General features: G+C 39.7%; 1 protein-coding gene across 3 annotated transcripts in view; it reads right to left on the bottom strand.

Annotated features, from left to right (window-relative positions):
* Nucleotides 1-16305, bottom strand: part of PCNX2 (pecanex 2) — a 319512-nt gene that overhangs the window by 167879 nt on the left and 135328 nt on the right. For all 3 annotated transcript variants that reach the window (XM_063671047.1, XM_054479339.2, XM_063671060.1), the window contains 2 exons: nucleotides 14653-14745; nucleotides 13663-13813 (listed from right to left, as the gene is read on the bottom strand). In XM_063671047.1, the coding sequence (XP_063527117.1) occupies nucleotides 13663-13813; nucleotides 14653-14745 (244 nt within the window). The remainder of the gene's footprint in view (nucleotides 1-13662; nucleotides 13814-14652; nucleotides 14746-16305) is intronic.

Genomic DNA, 16305 nt, shown 5'->3' with positions numbered 1-16305 from the left:
TGTCACCAATTCAGAGAGGCATGACAACCTTAGCTAGATTCCTGCAAAAAAAAAAAATGTAAATGAAGAGAAATATAAGCCAATCTCTTCCCAGTGCTATTAGAAAAACATATGAATGAAAGGAAACGTTTGAGTGGCTGGGTCATCACTGCAGAATAGCCTGGGCACCATTTGGATGGGGAAGTAAGAACTAGATTTTCAAAAGCTTGTCACATTTACTTTTAGAAAATGACATTTTCCAGTGAGTGGAGATAGATTGATTTGAGTGGAGGGACATGATCCCATTACAGTCTACAAGGATTTACCACAGGTCATGGCAGCAAAGGTAGGGTTTTCATAAGAATTTCAGTTTACTCATCTCAGAAACACATAAAACAATGAATTTCAAATAAAAGAGACAGCACTGATAAGCTCTGAATTCACTATCCATGCCTTTCCAAATATTTGAGAGTGAAATACTTATTCAGTGAGATTCTAACCATCTGAACTACCTGGGGTGTGTGTGTGTGAACACGTGAAACTATGGTTGCCCCTTGAACAATAGGGAGGTTAGAGACACCAACGCTTGCACAGTCAAAAGTGCGAATTTAACACTGACTCCCCCAAAACTTAACTACCATTAGTCTAATGTTGATCAGAAGCCTCACTGGTAACATAAACAGATGATTAACACATATTTAATCTGTTATATGTATTATATACTGTATTCTTATAATAAGTCATGCTAGAGAAAAGAAGATGTTATTAAGAAAATCATAAGAAAGAGAAAATATATTTCCTGTTCATTAAGTGGAAGTGGATCACCATAAAGGTCTTCATCCTCATCATCTTCACGTTGAGTAGGCTGAGGAGAAGGAGGAAGAGGAGGGGGTAGTCCTGCTGGCTCAGGGGTGGCAGAGGTGAAAAGGTGGAGGAAGTGGAAGGGAAAGCAGGAGAGACAGGAGCACTAGGTAGAACTCTTACTGAAAAAAAAAATCTATGTGTAAGTGGGCCACACAGTTCAGACTTGTGTTGTTCAAGGTCAACTGTATATCATAGACACTACTTTAAGGCAAGTGATTAAAACATTTAATCTTTAGGAAGACTTGGACTGTAAGTACCATTCTGCTGTCTGACATTAGAACAGCATTTTGTTGGCAGGCCCTGCATTCTATACGGCCACAATAACACATATGGAGATGGGCTGAGGCCAGGGATCTTTAAGAGGTGATAATTGAGTCTCTACTTAGAAGTGAAGCAAGATGATAGCTATAAAGGAGCTCTACGTTGGATTTTCGAAGGGAAAAAATCTTTTGGGGAACTGGAAACCAGTTAATTCATAAGTTACAAAACCTTTACTATTATTTTTATAGGAACAGGAGAGTCACAAAAAAAGACTGAGTTAGAAACCAGGTTGAACTGCATAATTCAGCTCTAGTTTACGCCCACGGTACTTCAAAGGAATGAAAGTGACAGCTGCTGACATCTAAATGTCATATAAAAACTACCACTGCTTTCCATGGATTAATTCTGCATCTCTAGATGAGAGGACAGCAAATGTGTTTACACTATGAGCATACACCAGCAAGCGGAAATGAAAAAAAACATTTCAGGTAAAGATTCATCCCAAGGCATGGTTTTCCTGGTGGGTGTTGAGTACAACATCTAGTCAAAGCAGAGATGGGAAAAGGTGAGGAAACAAGTTAAAATAAATATCAAGAAATGACAGAGTACAACAAATCCCAGAGATCACCAAGCCCAAACTTTTGACTTCAGGTTCTGTTAACGCTGCATATTGACAGGATATTAATTTCACTTTTTTTCTTTTCTTTCTTTCTTTTTTTTTTTTTTTGAGATGGAGTCTCACTCTCTTGCCCAGGCTGGAGTCCAGTGGCGGGATCTTGGCTCACTGCAACCTCTGCCTCCCAAGTAGCTGGGATTACATGAGCGTGACACTACGCCAGGCTAATTTTTTGTATTTTTAGGAGAGATGGTGTTTCACCATGTTGGCCAGGCTGGCCTTGAACTCCTGACCTCAAGTGATCCACCAACCTCAGCCTCCCAAAATGCTGGGATTACAGGCATGAGCCTTAATTTCACTTTAATTCTTACTTATCTTAGAATCCTCCTACCAATCTCAGCAATTTATTCTAATGACACGCTTCAATCTCTAGATGAGGAAAACATTTAACAGATAAATGAAACTCATACTGAATGTTTATAGTTGGAAGTAGAAAGGGACACATTGAAAGATGAATAATAATGTAAGAAGAAGCTAAAACAAAAGTGTAAGTCCAGAATTCTGATTCCTCAAAGATTAAACTTACTCCTTTCATATACAACTACTATGAAAACCCAGAAAAAGAAGGGCTTGCGCATGCAGCAGCATGGCAAATGTGCTTCCGGCATCCCCAGATTGTGTCAGGGTTCACAAAAAGTAAAGTTAAAAAGAAAATCTTCGCAATGATATTTTGTAACTGCCTTTGTGTAATGTCCCAAATATGCAAAGAGATCATTAAAAAAAGCGATACTTTAGCATGATTATTTCTCTTTTCTCTGGAATATTAGGCCCTTGAGAAAAAGAATGCAAACTAATTATACCATTTACAAGTTTATATATAACTCATTACAATTAAAAGCTTTAAATTTTCTTAAAGGGTTTCAGGTTGTGTTTTGTTTAGACTCTTTATGCTACTAAAATAAGTTCTTCTCCATAATTAAAAGTTAATAAAAATCCTCAGGATGTTTTCAGCTTTAGAAAGACAATCTTCACCAATTCAAACCTTGAATTAAGATTTAAGCTGCAAGGATACAGGGCTTCCTGCTGTATAAGGGCCAGATGCATTTCAGTGGGGGTGCAGCTTGAATCAACCATCCCTGGTGTCACCCCTGAGGCATCTGAGGCAGAGAGACTCTGCAAAGTGGAATGAACACATCTGTGCTGTTACCATCCCCTTATTATAGACAATTGCTTTTTTCTGTAAGCTTTTCTCACTCTCATCTGTCTTCCTGGGTCAAATCTCAGCTTTCATCAAGTTCTTAGCACTAACATGTACACATGTTGTTTATTCTCTAGAAATAGGATTCACTTACAAAACCAGTAGCATGAATGCAGGGTAAAGGAAGTCACATCATCCTTGCTGCTCAAAGCCCTTGATCTCTGTTTAGGATGAACCCATGGTCCATCATTTTTTCTTTTTCAATTAAGCGAATTCAGGGCTGCCCATGGCCCAGTCCCATGCCCGCAATCCTCTTCCTCCACTTATCCTTAGGCCTCAATTTATATATATATATATATATATATAACTTTTTTTTCTACTCCATTTCCTTTACTTAGGCCTCAATTTAAATGTCACTTCCTCAAGAAGCCCTTCCTTTCCCCTCAGATCTAAATTAAGACTCCCTTGCACTCCCTCCCAACCCCCTATGTGTTTCTTTCATTGTACTTTCTTCCGTGGGATGAATGACCATTTCTCCAGAGGGCTGCAGCTGCAGCCAGCGGGGCCAGGGCCGTCCTTCTCAGTCACAGTCAGCTTTCAGACTTTGTCCATAGTGGCCACTCAGGAAATCTCAGGGAACACACCTGATTAACTGACGGATTAATAACTTAATTAAGAAGACGCCTAGTAGAACAAAGTCTGAGGAGAAGCTGGTGCTTCCCCACAGTAGGTACTGCTTCTTTTGGAGGGTACTGGGTTTGCTTCTGGCCAAAGCATTTCATTTTCTCAGAATATCTGCTCTCCAGGTCCCCAGCATCCTACACAGTCCCAGCAACACAATAAATATATTTTGAATGAATTGATACACATTATCAGGTTCAACATCATGGTAAATTTCTCAAAGAAATACAAGGTAGGGAAGAGCAACATGAGAGAATCAGAATATTAAAGTTTATGTTTTTCAAGGAATAAAAACTTTCATTTATTTAATTAGTGGGTTTTTACTTTGGCATCATGCTTAGAAAATTCTTTTCCTCTTCCTCAACCAAGATGATATAACTTGACCTACATTGTCTTGCAGTGCTATTCTGGTTTCTTTCTTCTTCCTTCATTTTAAATAACATGTTAAATCTTTAATACATCTGGAAATTCATTTGATACAAAGTCTTACTCCAATTTTTTTAACGTTCATTTCCCCAAAACCATCCCATTGATTTTTTTTTTCATTAGTTCAGTGGGAATAAAAATGTGTCCTTCACATTTCCTCAAAAGGTGGGAGAAACTCGGCAGAATCAGTGTGAAATGTGCCTTCTCTTCTTGACAGAAAGGTCCTCAATTAACACCAAACCATAATAATAATATTTAAAACTGAAAAAGCAAATGGAACCACTTGTAACTTTTTCACATGAAAAAGGTAGATGAACATTTTTACGTGAAGAGGCCTAGGAGAGAATTCCAAATGCTCTCACTGTGGCCACAGGGTAGACAGAGCTTCTCGTTACAACAACCATCTTGCCAAGAGCAAGGACAATGTGCTGACTTTTGCATCCTCAACACCCAGAACAGTGTCTAGGACATAGCAGGTGCTCAATAAATGTCCAATTCAGAAGAAATCCTCCCTCAAGTAAAGTGTAATTTGTATGTTATTTAAATTACAAGGTTACTTAAAAACACCATTTCTATTTTCTCCATGGCCTATCCATATATCATCCTATCATAGAGAGCTATGAAGGTTAAGCTACTTCTGATAAGATTCCAACAGACCTACTTTAGGGAGACTGAGTCAGGGCTCACCACGGTGGCCACACCGACTGCAGCTGAGAACTAACATCATTCTTCAAAATGCCCTCTTTAGCCTTTCCCATGTTTGTTGTGCTAATAGACCAAAGCCACTGTAGGACCATTGTGCATATATTGCACGCTGCATATTAAAACTTCCTGATTTTTAGTGTTAGTTGTTTAAGTATCCCTCCCACTACTGACCATTCATTTTAGCTCCATATTGCATTAGGTTTATCAGCAGTTTAAGAGAATCCTAATGGGTCTTGGATAAACATCCTGTGGCTTGCTGGAGAGCTGGAATCTGAGGCTGGCAGCTAACCATTGAGTTTTGTCCCAAGTCCTGTCTATCTTTTTTTTTTTTTTTTTTTTTTTTTTTTTTTTTGAGACAAAGTCTCATGCTTTTTGCCCAGGCTGGAGTGCAATGGCACAATCTCTGCTCACTGCAACCTCCACCTCCTGGGTTCAAATGATTCTCCTGCCTCAGCTTCCTGAGTAGCTTGGATTACAGGCACCTGCCACCATGCCCGGCTAATTTTTGTATTTTTAGTAGAGATGGGGTACAGGCGTGAGCCACTGCGCCCAGCCTTTTTAACGCTAGCCCAGTTTGGCCTGAGCTTCTCCAGACCTCCCTCTGCCTCCCTCTGCTGCAAGCAAAGGTAACTGATTTCCACTTTTCTTTTTCCTCCCACTGCAGTGTAACTTGGCTTCACTGCCAAACCCCTGCGGCCACCTCCAGCCTTGTGGAGACTGATGCAGGAAGATAAGTTTCCCAGTGGACTAGAGGAGATCAGCCAGAGTATGAGAGTGCCTGGCAGGGAGGAAGGGAAAATGAGGGGAAGAGAAGGTGCAGGAAAGTAATAGCAACAGAGAGAATAATTAATAAAGCAGGCTTCCAACTGACAGGCTGGTTTCTAAAAACTCAGCTCGAAGTCATTTATTTGGCATTTGAAATGCACTTTCCCATACCAGTATCATAGCACATGATGACTATGTTACTTTGCTAGTACTAGTTCAGTTTATGCTTCAAATTATTTTAGTAATTTTGAATTAAAAACACTTTGGAGAGTTTTCCAAGTCTCTAACTACTTCCTGAAAAAGGCGAGGTAAGGAATACATCCTTCCTCCTCTAGCCACAGCAAAGAAAGCCTCTTTCCAAAGACCCCCGCATAGTTTTATGTTCCAAAATCAGACAATGCCTCTTACGCCATATTCCTTTAACTAGCACTAGATACATTTGAAAGCATTTTTACATATATTATTGAGTTTCACTTAATTACTGTGCAAATTCTGTGAAATAAGGTATTCAGATAGCACTATGACCTATTGATGAAAATTTCAAAACTGTATGTATGACATGTACATCCAGATTATAAAGGGCCACCAACTGCCTAGCACAATGGGTGAAACAAGGCACAAAGTCAGGTGAAAATGATGAGACTTCAGAACCCTGGGAAGAGGAGGAGGATGCACTTAGGGAGCGCTTTCTGTTGCCAATGACTATGCTAAAGGTGCTACATTTCTTCTTGGATTGATTTCATATTTAATGTAGGAATTCCCAATTACAGAAGACAAAACTGAATCACAATGGCGAAGCACACTTAATATGTGACAGAACCAGGGTTTGAGCCCACCCAGTCTTGTCCAAGGCTGGGCCATAACATTATAATTATCTCCTAAACTTCCCAAAAGCTTTCTGCAGAGAAAAACCTAGTCACATACAAAAGACGAAGAGTCAAAAATCCTCAGACTTTTTAGCAGCAGCAGTGGATGCTGGAAGACAATGGAATAATGCTTACACCCTGGTAGGCTACACACTACAAACTATCTGAAGTATGAAATAGAATAAAACACTTTGAGCAGAGGAGGTCTCGAAAGTTTCTTCTCATGTGCCTCTTCTCAGGAGCGACTGAGGACAAGCTTCACTCCAAAAAAGGGAGTAAACAACAAACAGAAACTTGCAGCAGGTTCCAGGAGGGAGTCAGGGAGGGAGGACGGAGCTAATAGATTATGTGACAGATTCGTCTGTGTGGAAAGTTGGAATGAGAAATATGCTACACAGCTATTAGAATGGCGAGCAAATACAAAAACAAACATTTGAATAAGAAATATAATCAAGGTCTATACTACTGGACTCAGAGGTGAACAACATTTAGACTTAAGAGTTAAAAAAGAGCCTGAGTAGAAGTTCAACAAAAATATTAAAACTATATTAGGAGAAGGAGGAAAGTGAAAATGTTAATGCATAAGGGAAGATAAGAGAGATAAATTCTTATCTTTTATAACGGCAAGTCAGTAGATAAACAAATCTAAAATACCAAGAAGTAGCAGAACACGCACATGATCATTATTTAGAAGAATACCACAAGAGATACCTAAAGAGCAGCACAGAAAGTATTTTCTTTGTTTACAGGGAAAATCAGAAATGGGGCAGGAGGGTGGAGTTGACAGGAGTCTGCTGCTTTTCATTACAACTTGTTCTATTTGATTTTTAATACTATGTATTATTTTGATATAAGTGAAAAATACATTATAAAAAGCAACAGTTCTCAGAATCATGTGTATCACATAGAAACTAGTCTATCTGTAAACAGAGACAAGATTTGCTAAAATGCAAAGTAAATCTCATTTAAGAATTGCAAATTTGGGACCCATTAGTGAATGTTTTGTAATAGTGGATTTTTTAAAATTACAATTTAAATAGATGTTTAATTGATGTGTTTTTTGTTTTGTTTTGTTTTGTTTTGTTTGAGAGGGAGTCTTGCTCTGTCACCCAGGTTGGAGTGCAGTGGTGTGGTCTCAGCTCACTGCAACCTCTGCTTCCTGGGTTCAAGCGATTCTCCTGCCTCAGCACCCCGAGTAGCTGGGACTATAGGCGTGCACCACCACACCCAGCTAATTTTTTGTAATTTTTTTTTTTTTTTTTTTAGTAGAGACAGGGTTTCACTGTGTTAGCCAGGATGGTCTCGATATCCTGACCTCATGGTCCACCCATCTCAGCCTCCCAAAGTGCTGGGATTACAGGCGTGGGCCACCGCGCCTGGCCTATGTGTTTTATAATGTATATATATATTTTAATTTATTCTAATGCATCCAAAAAGTATAGCGTAAGCTTTTCAGTAGTGTACGGAGGCACATGTGAATCCTCCAAACTACCCTTTACTTCAAGAGGCTTTGTATACCCTTATCAGCCTATAGAAAACCTTCCTTTAGTGAATTTACAAAGCATTAATCATTAATTTTCTCCTCCAATGTTTATTGACTATCTGCCATGCACCAGATATCAATGCAACATTTAATTATATAATTCCATGTATTTTCCATTTTATATGCATATCAATACATTGGAAAGGTTTAAGCAATGACACATGAAATTAATTGTAAGCTCCTCACTTAGGATATCAGCCTTCTACTTCTTTCTTTTTACTTTGTTTTTTAAGAGAAAGAGTCTCGGCTGGTCACGGTGGCTCACGCCTGTAATCCCAGCACTTTGCGAGGCCGAGGCGGGCAGATCACTTGAGACCAGGATTTCGAGACCAGCCTGGCCAACATAGTGAAACCCTGTCTCTACTAAAAGTACAAAAATTAGCAGGGCATAGTAGCGCACGCCTGTAATTCCAGCTAGTAGGGAGGCTGAGGCATAAGAATTGCTTGAACCCAGAGGGTGGAAGTTGAGTGAGCTGGGATCAAGCCACTGCATTCCAGCCTGGGCAACAGAGTGAGACTTTGTCTCAAAAAAAAAAAAAAAAAAAGAGAAAGAATCTCGTTATGTGGCTCCAGCTAAAGTGAGAGAGTGCAGTGGCTATTCAATAGCGCTATCATAGTGCACTACAGCCTCTAAATCCTGGGCTCAAGCGATCTTCCTGCCTCAGCCTCCCAAGTAGCTGGGACTACAGGCACACACCATCATGCCCAGCTACTGTTTCTTTGTCCTTTCCTGCAGGGCGGAACCTAGTGTCACAGCCCATATTACTGTATGTGTGTAGCAGTCACAATTCTTCTACGGTGACACAGCCATAGGCTTATTTACCAGATTATAAGCTTTTTGATGACAGGAACTACATCTTAGTCATTCCTATGTCACTGGCTCACAGGGCTTGGCATCTTGTAGGAACTCAATAATTACTTTCTGAATGAGTGAATAGTATATCCATAAGCATTTTCTACGTGAACAAATAACTAAATAAATGAATCTCAATACTGTACTTATTCCTTGTCTCAATCTCTTTTAACTCCATTGTAATCCATTTTTATGGTAAGAGTACAGTCATCAAATCAGGTCACAATTTTTAATTCTTAAAAGCCAAGAATTATAATATTATGGAAACATTACCTTGGAGGACCATGTGAAATGTGACTCAACCCCAATATTTGCTTTTTGAAATAATACAATTCCTTTGGAAAGTTTTAAGATAAAACACATTTTCAATCAGGTCCAACTTTGTACTTCTTTGTGACAGGGATCAATCAATAAAGTCATTTGTCTGGAATCATTCTCATAATTCAGGAAAATTAATTTTTTTTATTTTCTAAAAATATGAGTTCTCCTTTAACATTTAGTCTCAAAAACCCCAAGCTAGAATAATACGCAGTTGCCTATTGTGCTGTCTTCATGTTCAGCATGATTAACTTAGATTGGTGAAAATATGGCAATTTTTTAAAAGAGCAACTTCACACATACACATTAATATAACTCAGTTGTGTCCCCATGACCATCATGATTCATCTGATGCTGAACTGTACTATAAGTGATAGAATTTTATTCTCCTAATTCAAATATTGGTGAAACAGCATATCAAGGTTGGGAGGAGATAATATTTACTTTCAATAAATTAGTCTCAAAGGTAAAGAACTAAATTGACTAAAAAAGATATGTTTCAACATGCAGTCTTCAACTTCAGTTATAATATCTATTTCCATTTATCATAGTCTGAGTTTTATACCAAAATTATTTGTTATCTCCACATTCTACCAAGTAGAAGTACATATTCAAAGTATGCAGAAAGGAAAGTAAGCCAAAAGGAAGTATATGCACCAAGTTTAAAGTTTGTTCCAGCGACTACAGAGTGATGATGGTTACGTTAAATGCAGTTCAGCATTTGTGAGCCTCCCTCTCTACACCCAAGCACTGCCGTGAGCACTGGAGGAGTGTGCGCTAGCAGACATGGAGCTCAGTCTACCTTAGGCACCAGTGGTTACAAGTGGTTATGGAAGGGAGGCTCAGGGAGCAGTGGGGAATCTACTATTCAGGTTTAGATGGTCGGGGCAAGACTTCTCTGGAGGGGCCGATTTTAAACAGACCTGGGCTGGGCACGGTGGCTCATGCTTGTAATCCCAGCACTTTGGGAGACCAAGGTGGGCAGATCACTTGAGGTCAAGAGTTCAAGACCAGACTGGCCAACATGGTGAAACTCCATCTCTACTAAAAATACAAAAATTAGCCAGGTGTGGTGGCGGGCACCTGTAATCCCAGCTACTCAGGAGGCTGAGGCAGGAGAATCACTTGAACCCAGGAGGCAGAGGTTGCAGTGAGCCGAGATTGTGCCACTGCACTCCAGCCTGGGTGATAGAATGAGACTCAGTCTCAAAACAAACAAACAAACAAACAAAAAACGCAGAGACTTGAAGCATGAGCAGCTTGGTGTCAGTCTAGTGAAGCTGGAGGAATGGCATCCGTAGTCAATGGAGGAGCAAGGAGAGCAGAGTGTTTGAGAAGCCACAAGAATGCCTAGAATCGATTGTGGAAAGTCTCTATCAAATCAGGGAAGCCTGGTAGTGTTAGCATGAGAAGATGGCATGTCAAACTTTACAGGACCTACTGTGACTGTAGCCTTATGGCTCTTCTGGGTAGTGATGATCGCAAAAACAGCCTGAGAGCCACATTCAGGATGTATGTGATTGCCCACCCAGAATGAGAGCAACATCGGTAGTGAAATGACCTGGGCTCTAGTCACTCACTGGCCACAAAATCAGTGGGACCCAAGTTATGTTTCTGTCCCTAGGCTTCAGTTTCCATCTATGTAAAATGGTGGGATAGGATTATAAAATAAACTCTAAGACAGGGGCAGCACATATGCCTTATCTTACTGTTCCAGTTGATTAGAAATGTCTGCCGCCAGCCCAGTTCTAGGACTCTGTTCTCGGTTAGTGATGTCTGCCCTGGAACCACTGTGTCCCAGCAGTGGGCTACACACTAGCTAGTCCTGCTCTGCCCTGCCTTCTTTCCCAGTGACAATATTATGTGCTCCTATGAGAAAGAAGATGTGAGCATCACTTTCACATGAAAAGCTGTGTGCCTGGCCTGAGTTTCCTGTACATGTTTTGTTGCTGGTGGAAAAAAAATGAAGAGTCAAAACCTAAGAGGCAGAAGTCCAGGAAGAAGAGGCAAGGAAATTCAGGACACAGATGGCACCAGAATGGGTAACTGGGCTTAAATCATTTTTAAATTTTGTGTCTGTGGGTTTTCCTTCTAATACACCTAATTTTGAAATGGAATCTGTTTTTCGTTATGTGCCTAATTTGTCTAACCTGTGACTCCCGGCTAGATTTCAGGCTGCTTATAAATAGCTAGGGTAGGTAAGTGAGAAACTTCCACAGAGCCTCTGCCTGACACTGTGTAAGCAAGTGTGGACCCCTCCCAGCCTACGTCTATGGGATACACAGGGACTCAGTGCCACCCACTCACTCGCCCTCCGAGAGAGGAAGTCAGACACACAAACACCCTCACTTTACTTGTTCTTGAATCTTGTACTAAAAAGAGCCATGTAGGCTTGAAATAGTTAAATGATTTTAATTTAAATGGGGCTGTCTTAGATACAGGAGAGAAAATGAAAACAAACAAACAAACAAAAACAGAAACCAAGTTGTTAATGGCCCACTCCTATCTTTCATTGTTGAATTCTACACTCTGAACTGCCACACACTAAGCGAAGCCCAAGTCTAATCTGTCTCATTTTCCTTTCCTTCAGCTTCACAGGTTCTCTTTGCTCACCCCAAGGTATTTAAATATGTACATTTAACACGGGCATGGGCATAGGCATAGTTTAAGAATAGGTATAGGGAAAGGCACAGGTATAGGTGCAGGTAAAGGTAAAAGTATAGGTATCGTCATTGGTACAGGGAAAGTTATAGATACAAATAAAGGTATAGGTATAGATAAAGGTAAAGGTATAGATACAGGTACAGGTAAAGATTAGGTATAGGTAAAGATAAAGATATATAGAAGTAAAGGTAAAGGTATAGAAGTAAGTATTGGTATGCATCTAGGCAAATGTGTAGGTTACAAATAGGTAAAGGTATAGATATACACAAAAGTAAAAATATAAGGAAATGTATAGGAAAAGGTATTGGTACAGGTACAGATATAAATATAGATATAGATATGCAGTTAAAGCTTCTTACTTCAAATCTCCGTCAACTAACTTACCAATAATGTCAAAATAACAAACCCCAAAACACTCCACTAATTTCACCAACACTTAGTCTTTCTAGAGGTTTTTGAATGAAAGGGAAATATAACCTTAAGGCTGCAGAAGTTCTATAGAAACTGGTCTTTTTCATCACGGTCTTCTATGTATCCACAAGCAGTCACCTGTTGGGGTAGGGACTTTCCTCTACAAGTGGACTAAAATATACAAACCATTATAGATGGAACCTCTTCTGAGTCTATCTTCTTTCAGTTTTTCTAATACTGATAATAATTTGCATTTCAGTAGCACATGGAATTGTACAGAACATTTAAAACTACGCAGCTCCATCCTTATGCTAGCTCCTGATTCTGTAGGTGGGAAGAGTAAGTCTCCAAGGGGAAAGAAGTCTGAGTGACCCTCCCTGCACTTCTAAACCCCAGCAGCCCGACGAGGCCATCTTTCTCCACTGAACAAGCCAGTTTTTCTACTTGGGCTGTTTCTAACTAAGGTGGCTCCTTGTGCCCACCCAGAGATGCTCCGTATGGAAGCACTCTGTATTCTGAACAGCATCTTCAGTGACTCTTGCATATTTAAAAATTTTTTAAATTATCTTCCCCCTTTTCCTTTTGTCATACCAGTCTACTGAAGTTGCTGGTGACAAATTTGGCTGAGTTCAGTACTTTAAGTCCACAAACCTTGGTGCCCCTCACTTATCTTTATGCCTGGACATATAGACAATTAGATAACTCGCTAACAACTGAGAAGTTACAATAGGCTAAACAGCTCTATGCAGAATCAGTAGCATTAGACAGCAGTTATAATCTGTGAGCAATAACTTTGATGGGTCTAAAACTGTGGATAAATCAGTCTTCTTCCATCCATTCAAGCACAGAACAGGGAATTACAGAGCAAGGAAAGATCTAGCAGAAAAATTTCTAGAAGACTTCTTATCTAGAAGAAATCTATTTCTTTTCTAAGGCTGTGAAATGGTTGTGATTACGAGGCTATTACATGATCATGGCCAGAGACACCCATGGAAACTGCTAAGTCAAGTGTAGATACAGCTGTAGGCCTAAATGAACAAAGCAAGCTAAAGAAAATGCAAGCGTTCAGGAGTGCTTAAAGTTATTGGTCAGGCCCTGCTCCATCCCCGCCATTTCATGAAAGATGGGAGCATGGTCAAGGGATGCTCTTCTTAGGCCCCAGTCAGTTTTTTGTGGGGACAGCATAATCTTCAAGTGTGAATGATATAATTTTTCCACAATACCAATAGCCAATTAATATTTTTATAAAACATTCTTCTGATTCACCTGGCTTTAACTTTCTTGTTATGGTTGGCTAGAATATCTGGGAACAAATACCATATACTCCAAGGTACATATTCTCCTTTTTTCTTTTTTATTGTGGTAAAATACACATAATGTACCATCTACCATTTTCAAGTGTACAGTTCTGTGGCATTAAGTACATTCAGACTGTTGCACATGCTCTCCGGTTTAATGTATACCTACCCCTCCTTTTTTGTTTTTCTTTTAAATAAGGGATGTATTACTAACCTCTCACTTCCCGTTGATGATACTCTTTGTTTTTGAGAATGGGGTGTGAAATCCACATCCAGGGATGATGCTTGCGGAGCTGAGGGAGCACGTAATGTGTTACAAACCCCACGGCTCCAGCCAAGGCAAACAGCACGATGCTGAGAAATGGCTGCGATAAAAATGGGCAGAATCTCATTACTTAGCCTAGAGGATGGGGAGAGGGATGCCCATGAATAATACATAACATCACTGTCCTTCCACTTTTTCCTCTTAACGGATAGCCAGACTCAGACCTTGTTTCAGGCCTCTGAAAATGTCTTCTCTATACCATGAAATTGGTTCATGTGTTGGAAACCACTACGAGGGTGAGGGAGAACTAGCCTATGGAAGTATAGAGGCCAACAGAATGATGCCCCTTGGAATACATTTTTAAAATTTTCCAATGAGGAGGTGAAGAATAACCCATGCAGCTCACAGACATTTCCTCATGAAAAGGGGAGTTAATGGATGGACAATATTTTTGTATAGAGAAAGCAACTGTCTGGAAGGACCACAGCCAGGAATCCCATTTGGAGCTCCCCACTTTGTTTTTCTAACTGAAAATCCTTTTCCCATAGTCCTTTTGGCTCTGTGACCTCTGCCTCACCCCTGATACGGTGACTCCTCTCTTCTCTACTCATGGTAGAGCACTGTTAGCCCACCCTATGACTATTAACTGTCCTCACAGTGGATTCCACAAGATGTGCCATCACTCTTGCAAACAAAACAGCTCCCCAGATGCAGGAAAGGGTAAGGATAAAACAATCGAACCCAATCTGTGATGTGGACCAAGTCACATCTTGGACATAACTGTTCACAGTACATGGATTCATTCCCTAAGCCTCTCAACAGGCATTTTGTTTTCTTTCTCTGGCTCATGTGTCTTGTCAATACCCTGTAGCTCCATGACAGCTTTGTTATTAAGGATAATAAGGGGGCAGGAAGAGTACAAAGTTGGTGGATACATACTCGCAATGACAGGAATACAGTGCTGGCGCTGACTGCAAATGAGAGGACAGCAACCACTGCGCAGACGATGAGATCCCATTTTAAGACATCCATCTGGAAAGAGAAAACCAGCAGTAAAGGTGGCTCTTCATTTCTCTCAGCAACTCTGTGTGACCAGGTAAATCAAGCAACAGGACACTGACCCAAGATAAACTGTTTTTCCAGCCCATCACTTACCTGACACACTCATTGGCACACACTGGATGGGCTGTTCACTAGCTCCTGCTTAGGGAATTTCAGGAAGACTAAGGTGGGCTGGGGGAGAGTGGTGGGGGAGAGGAATCACGCACTGCAAGGTTAGTGTATGTGTGCTAACCATAGAAAGAAGAAAGGTTTTCCACACAAGTAAGAGGCATGAGGTTCTTGTAAGGTTCTTGTATCTGATCTGTGTTTCCACAAACAGATCAGATACGAGATTCCCAGAGAGCTCCCCAAAGGGACTTAGATAAGGTCTGATAAAGGAGGTCAAAGTGCTAATCATCTCTACTTGGCTTTAGGGTGTCTTGCATTTTAACATTCCAAAAACCTGGCTAAAACAAACAGAAGCCTCTTATACATTTCTTATTGCTTTGGACTAGACCAGATTTTGCATTTTAATTTACCAGTCAGATCACTGGTGAATTAAAGAAACCACTTCAAAATTATTTTTTATATATATACATTTATATATACATATATATTTATATATACATATATATTTATATTTATATATATACATATATGTTTATATTTATATATATACATAGATATATGCAAGAGGTACACACATTACATGCAGACAATGAAATGTTCAGTAACTCACTAATACTTTTTCATACAAAATTGTAGTGTAAGCAGGGGCTAGGGAAAACAAAGCAAAGTTCAACCTAAGAATGCTGTGAATGCAGATAGATGGAGAATGGCCTGTTAGCTCCAATGGAGCACAATATTGCTGGCTGAACAATCTAAAGCAAACAGGAGGAACCATCACTTCTTTTCTCTCTGTAGAGGCAGATTAGTTATATTACACAATTATTGATCATTTGAAGGTATCACACTGTTACCTGAAAAGTCTGAAACCTTCAATACATTTATACCTCCCTTTCTCATATTGAAAGGATTTATGCCTTTTAAATCACTGTTTTCTAAATTAAAATGTGGGGTTTCTTGCAAGTCATGCTCCTTCCTGGCTTGCTGACCGTATTATCATCCAAAGTGATAAAAAGAAACAGTGAAAAAGTCTGGATCCTAGATTTATTCATAGTAATTAATGGTAATCTGATTTTGGGGCAGGGATAACCATAGGAATTTAATTCTGAATCTATGAAATGTTTGTGATCAGAGAAATTCACCAAAGATTTACTTTAGCAACAGGCCATATATTGCTTCCTATCATTCCAAATGCTTAAAAAAGACCAGACCTTTCTAGAGGAACATTCTGTAATTCACTGCATCTTTTGGCTGTGGAGAGATGTTAATTTTTCTCTCCTATTTTTCATTAACATGGTTTTATGTCATTTAAAAATTACTGAACCTTTATCTGAAAGAAGATAAACATTTTCCTGAATATTCTAATTTAAAATCTTGTGTTATGTTTAGCTGACTAATCAACTTTGTCTAAAGGGAAAATAGTTG

This window comes from Pongo pygmaeus, chromosome 1, assembly GCF_028885625.2.
Source record: "Pongo pygmaeus isolate AG05252 chromosome 1, NHGRI_mPonPyg2-v2.0_pri, whole genome shotgun sequence".
In the NCBI taxonomy this organism is placed as follows: domain Eukaryota; kingdom Metazoa; phylum Chordata; class Mammalia; order Primates; family Hominidae; genus Pongo; species Pongo pygmaeus.
Note: the sequence above shows the minus strand (reverse complement) of the source record. Positions and strands in the feature narration are given on the sequence as shown.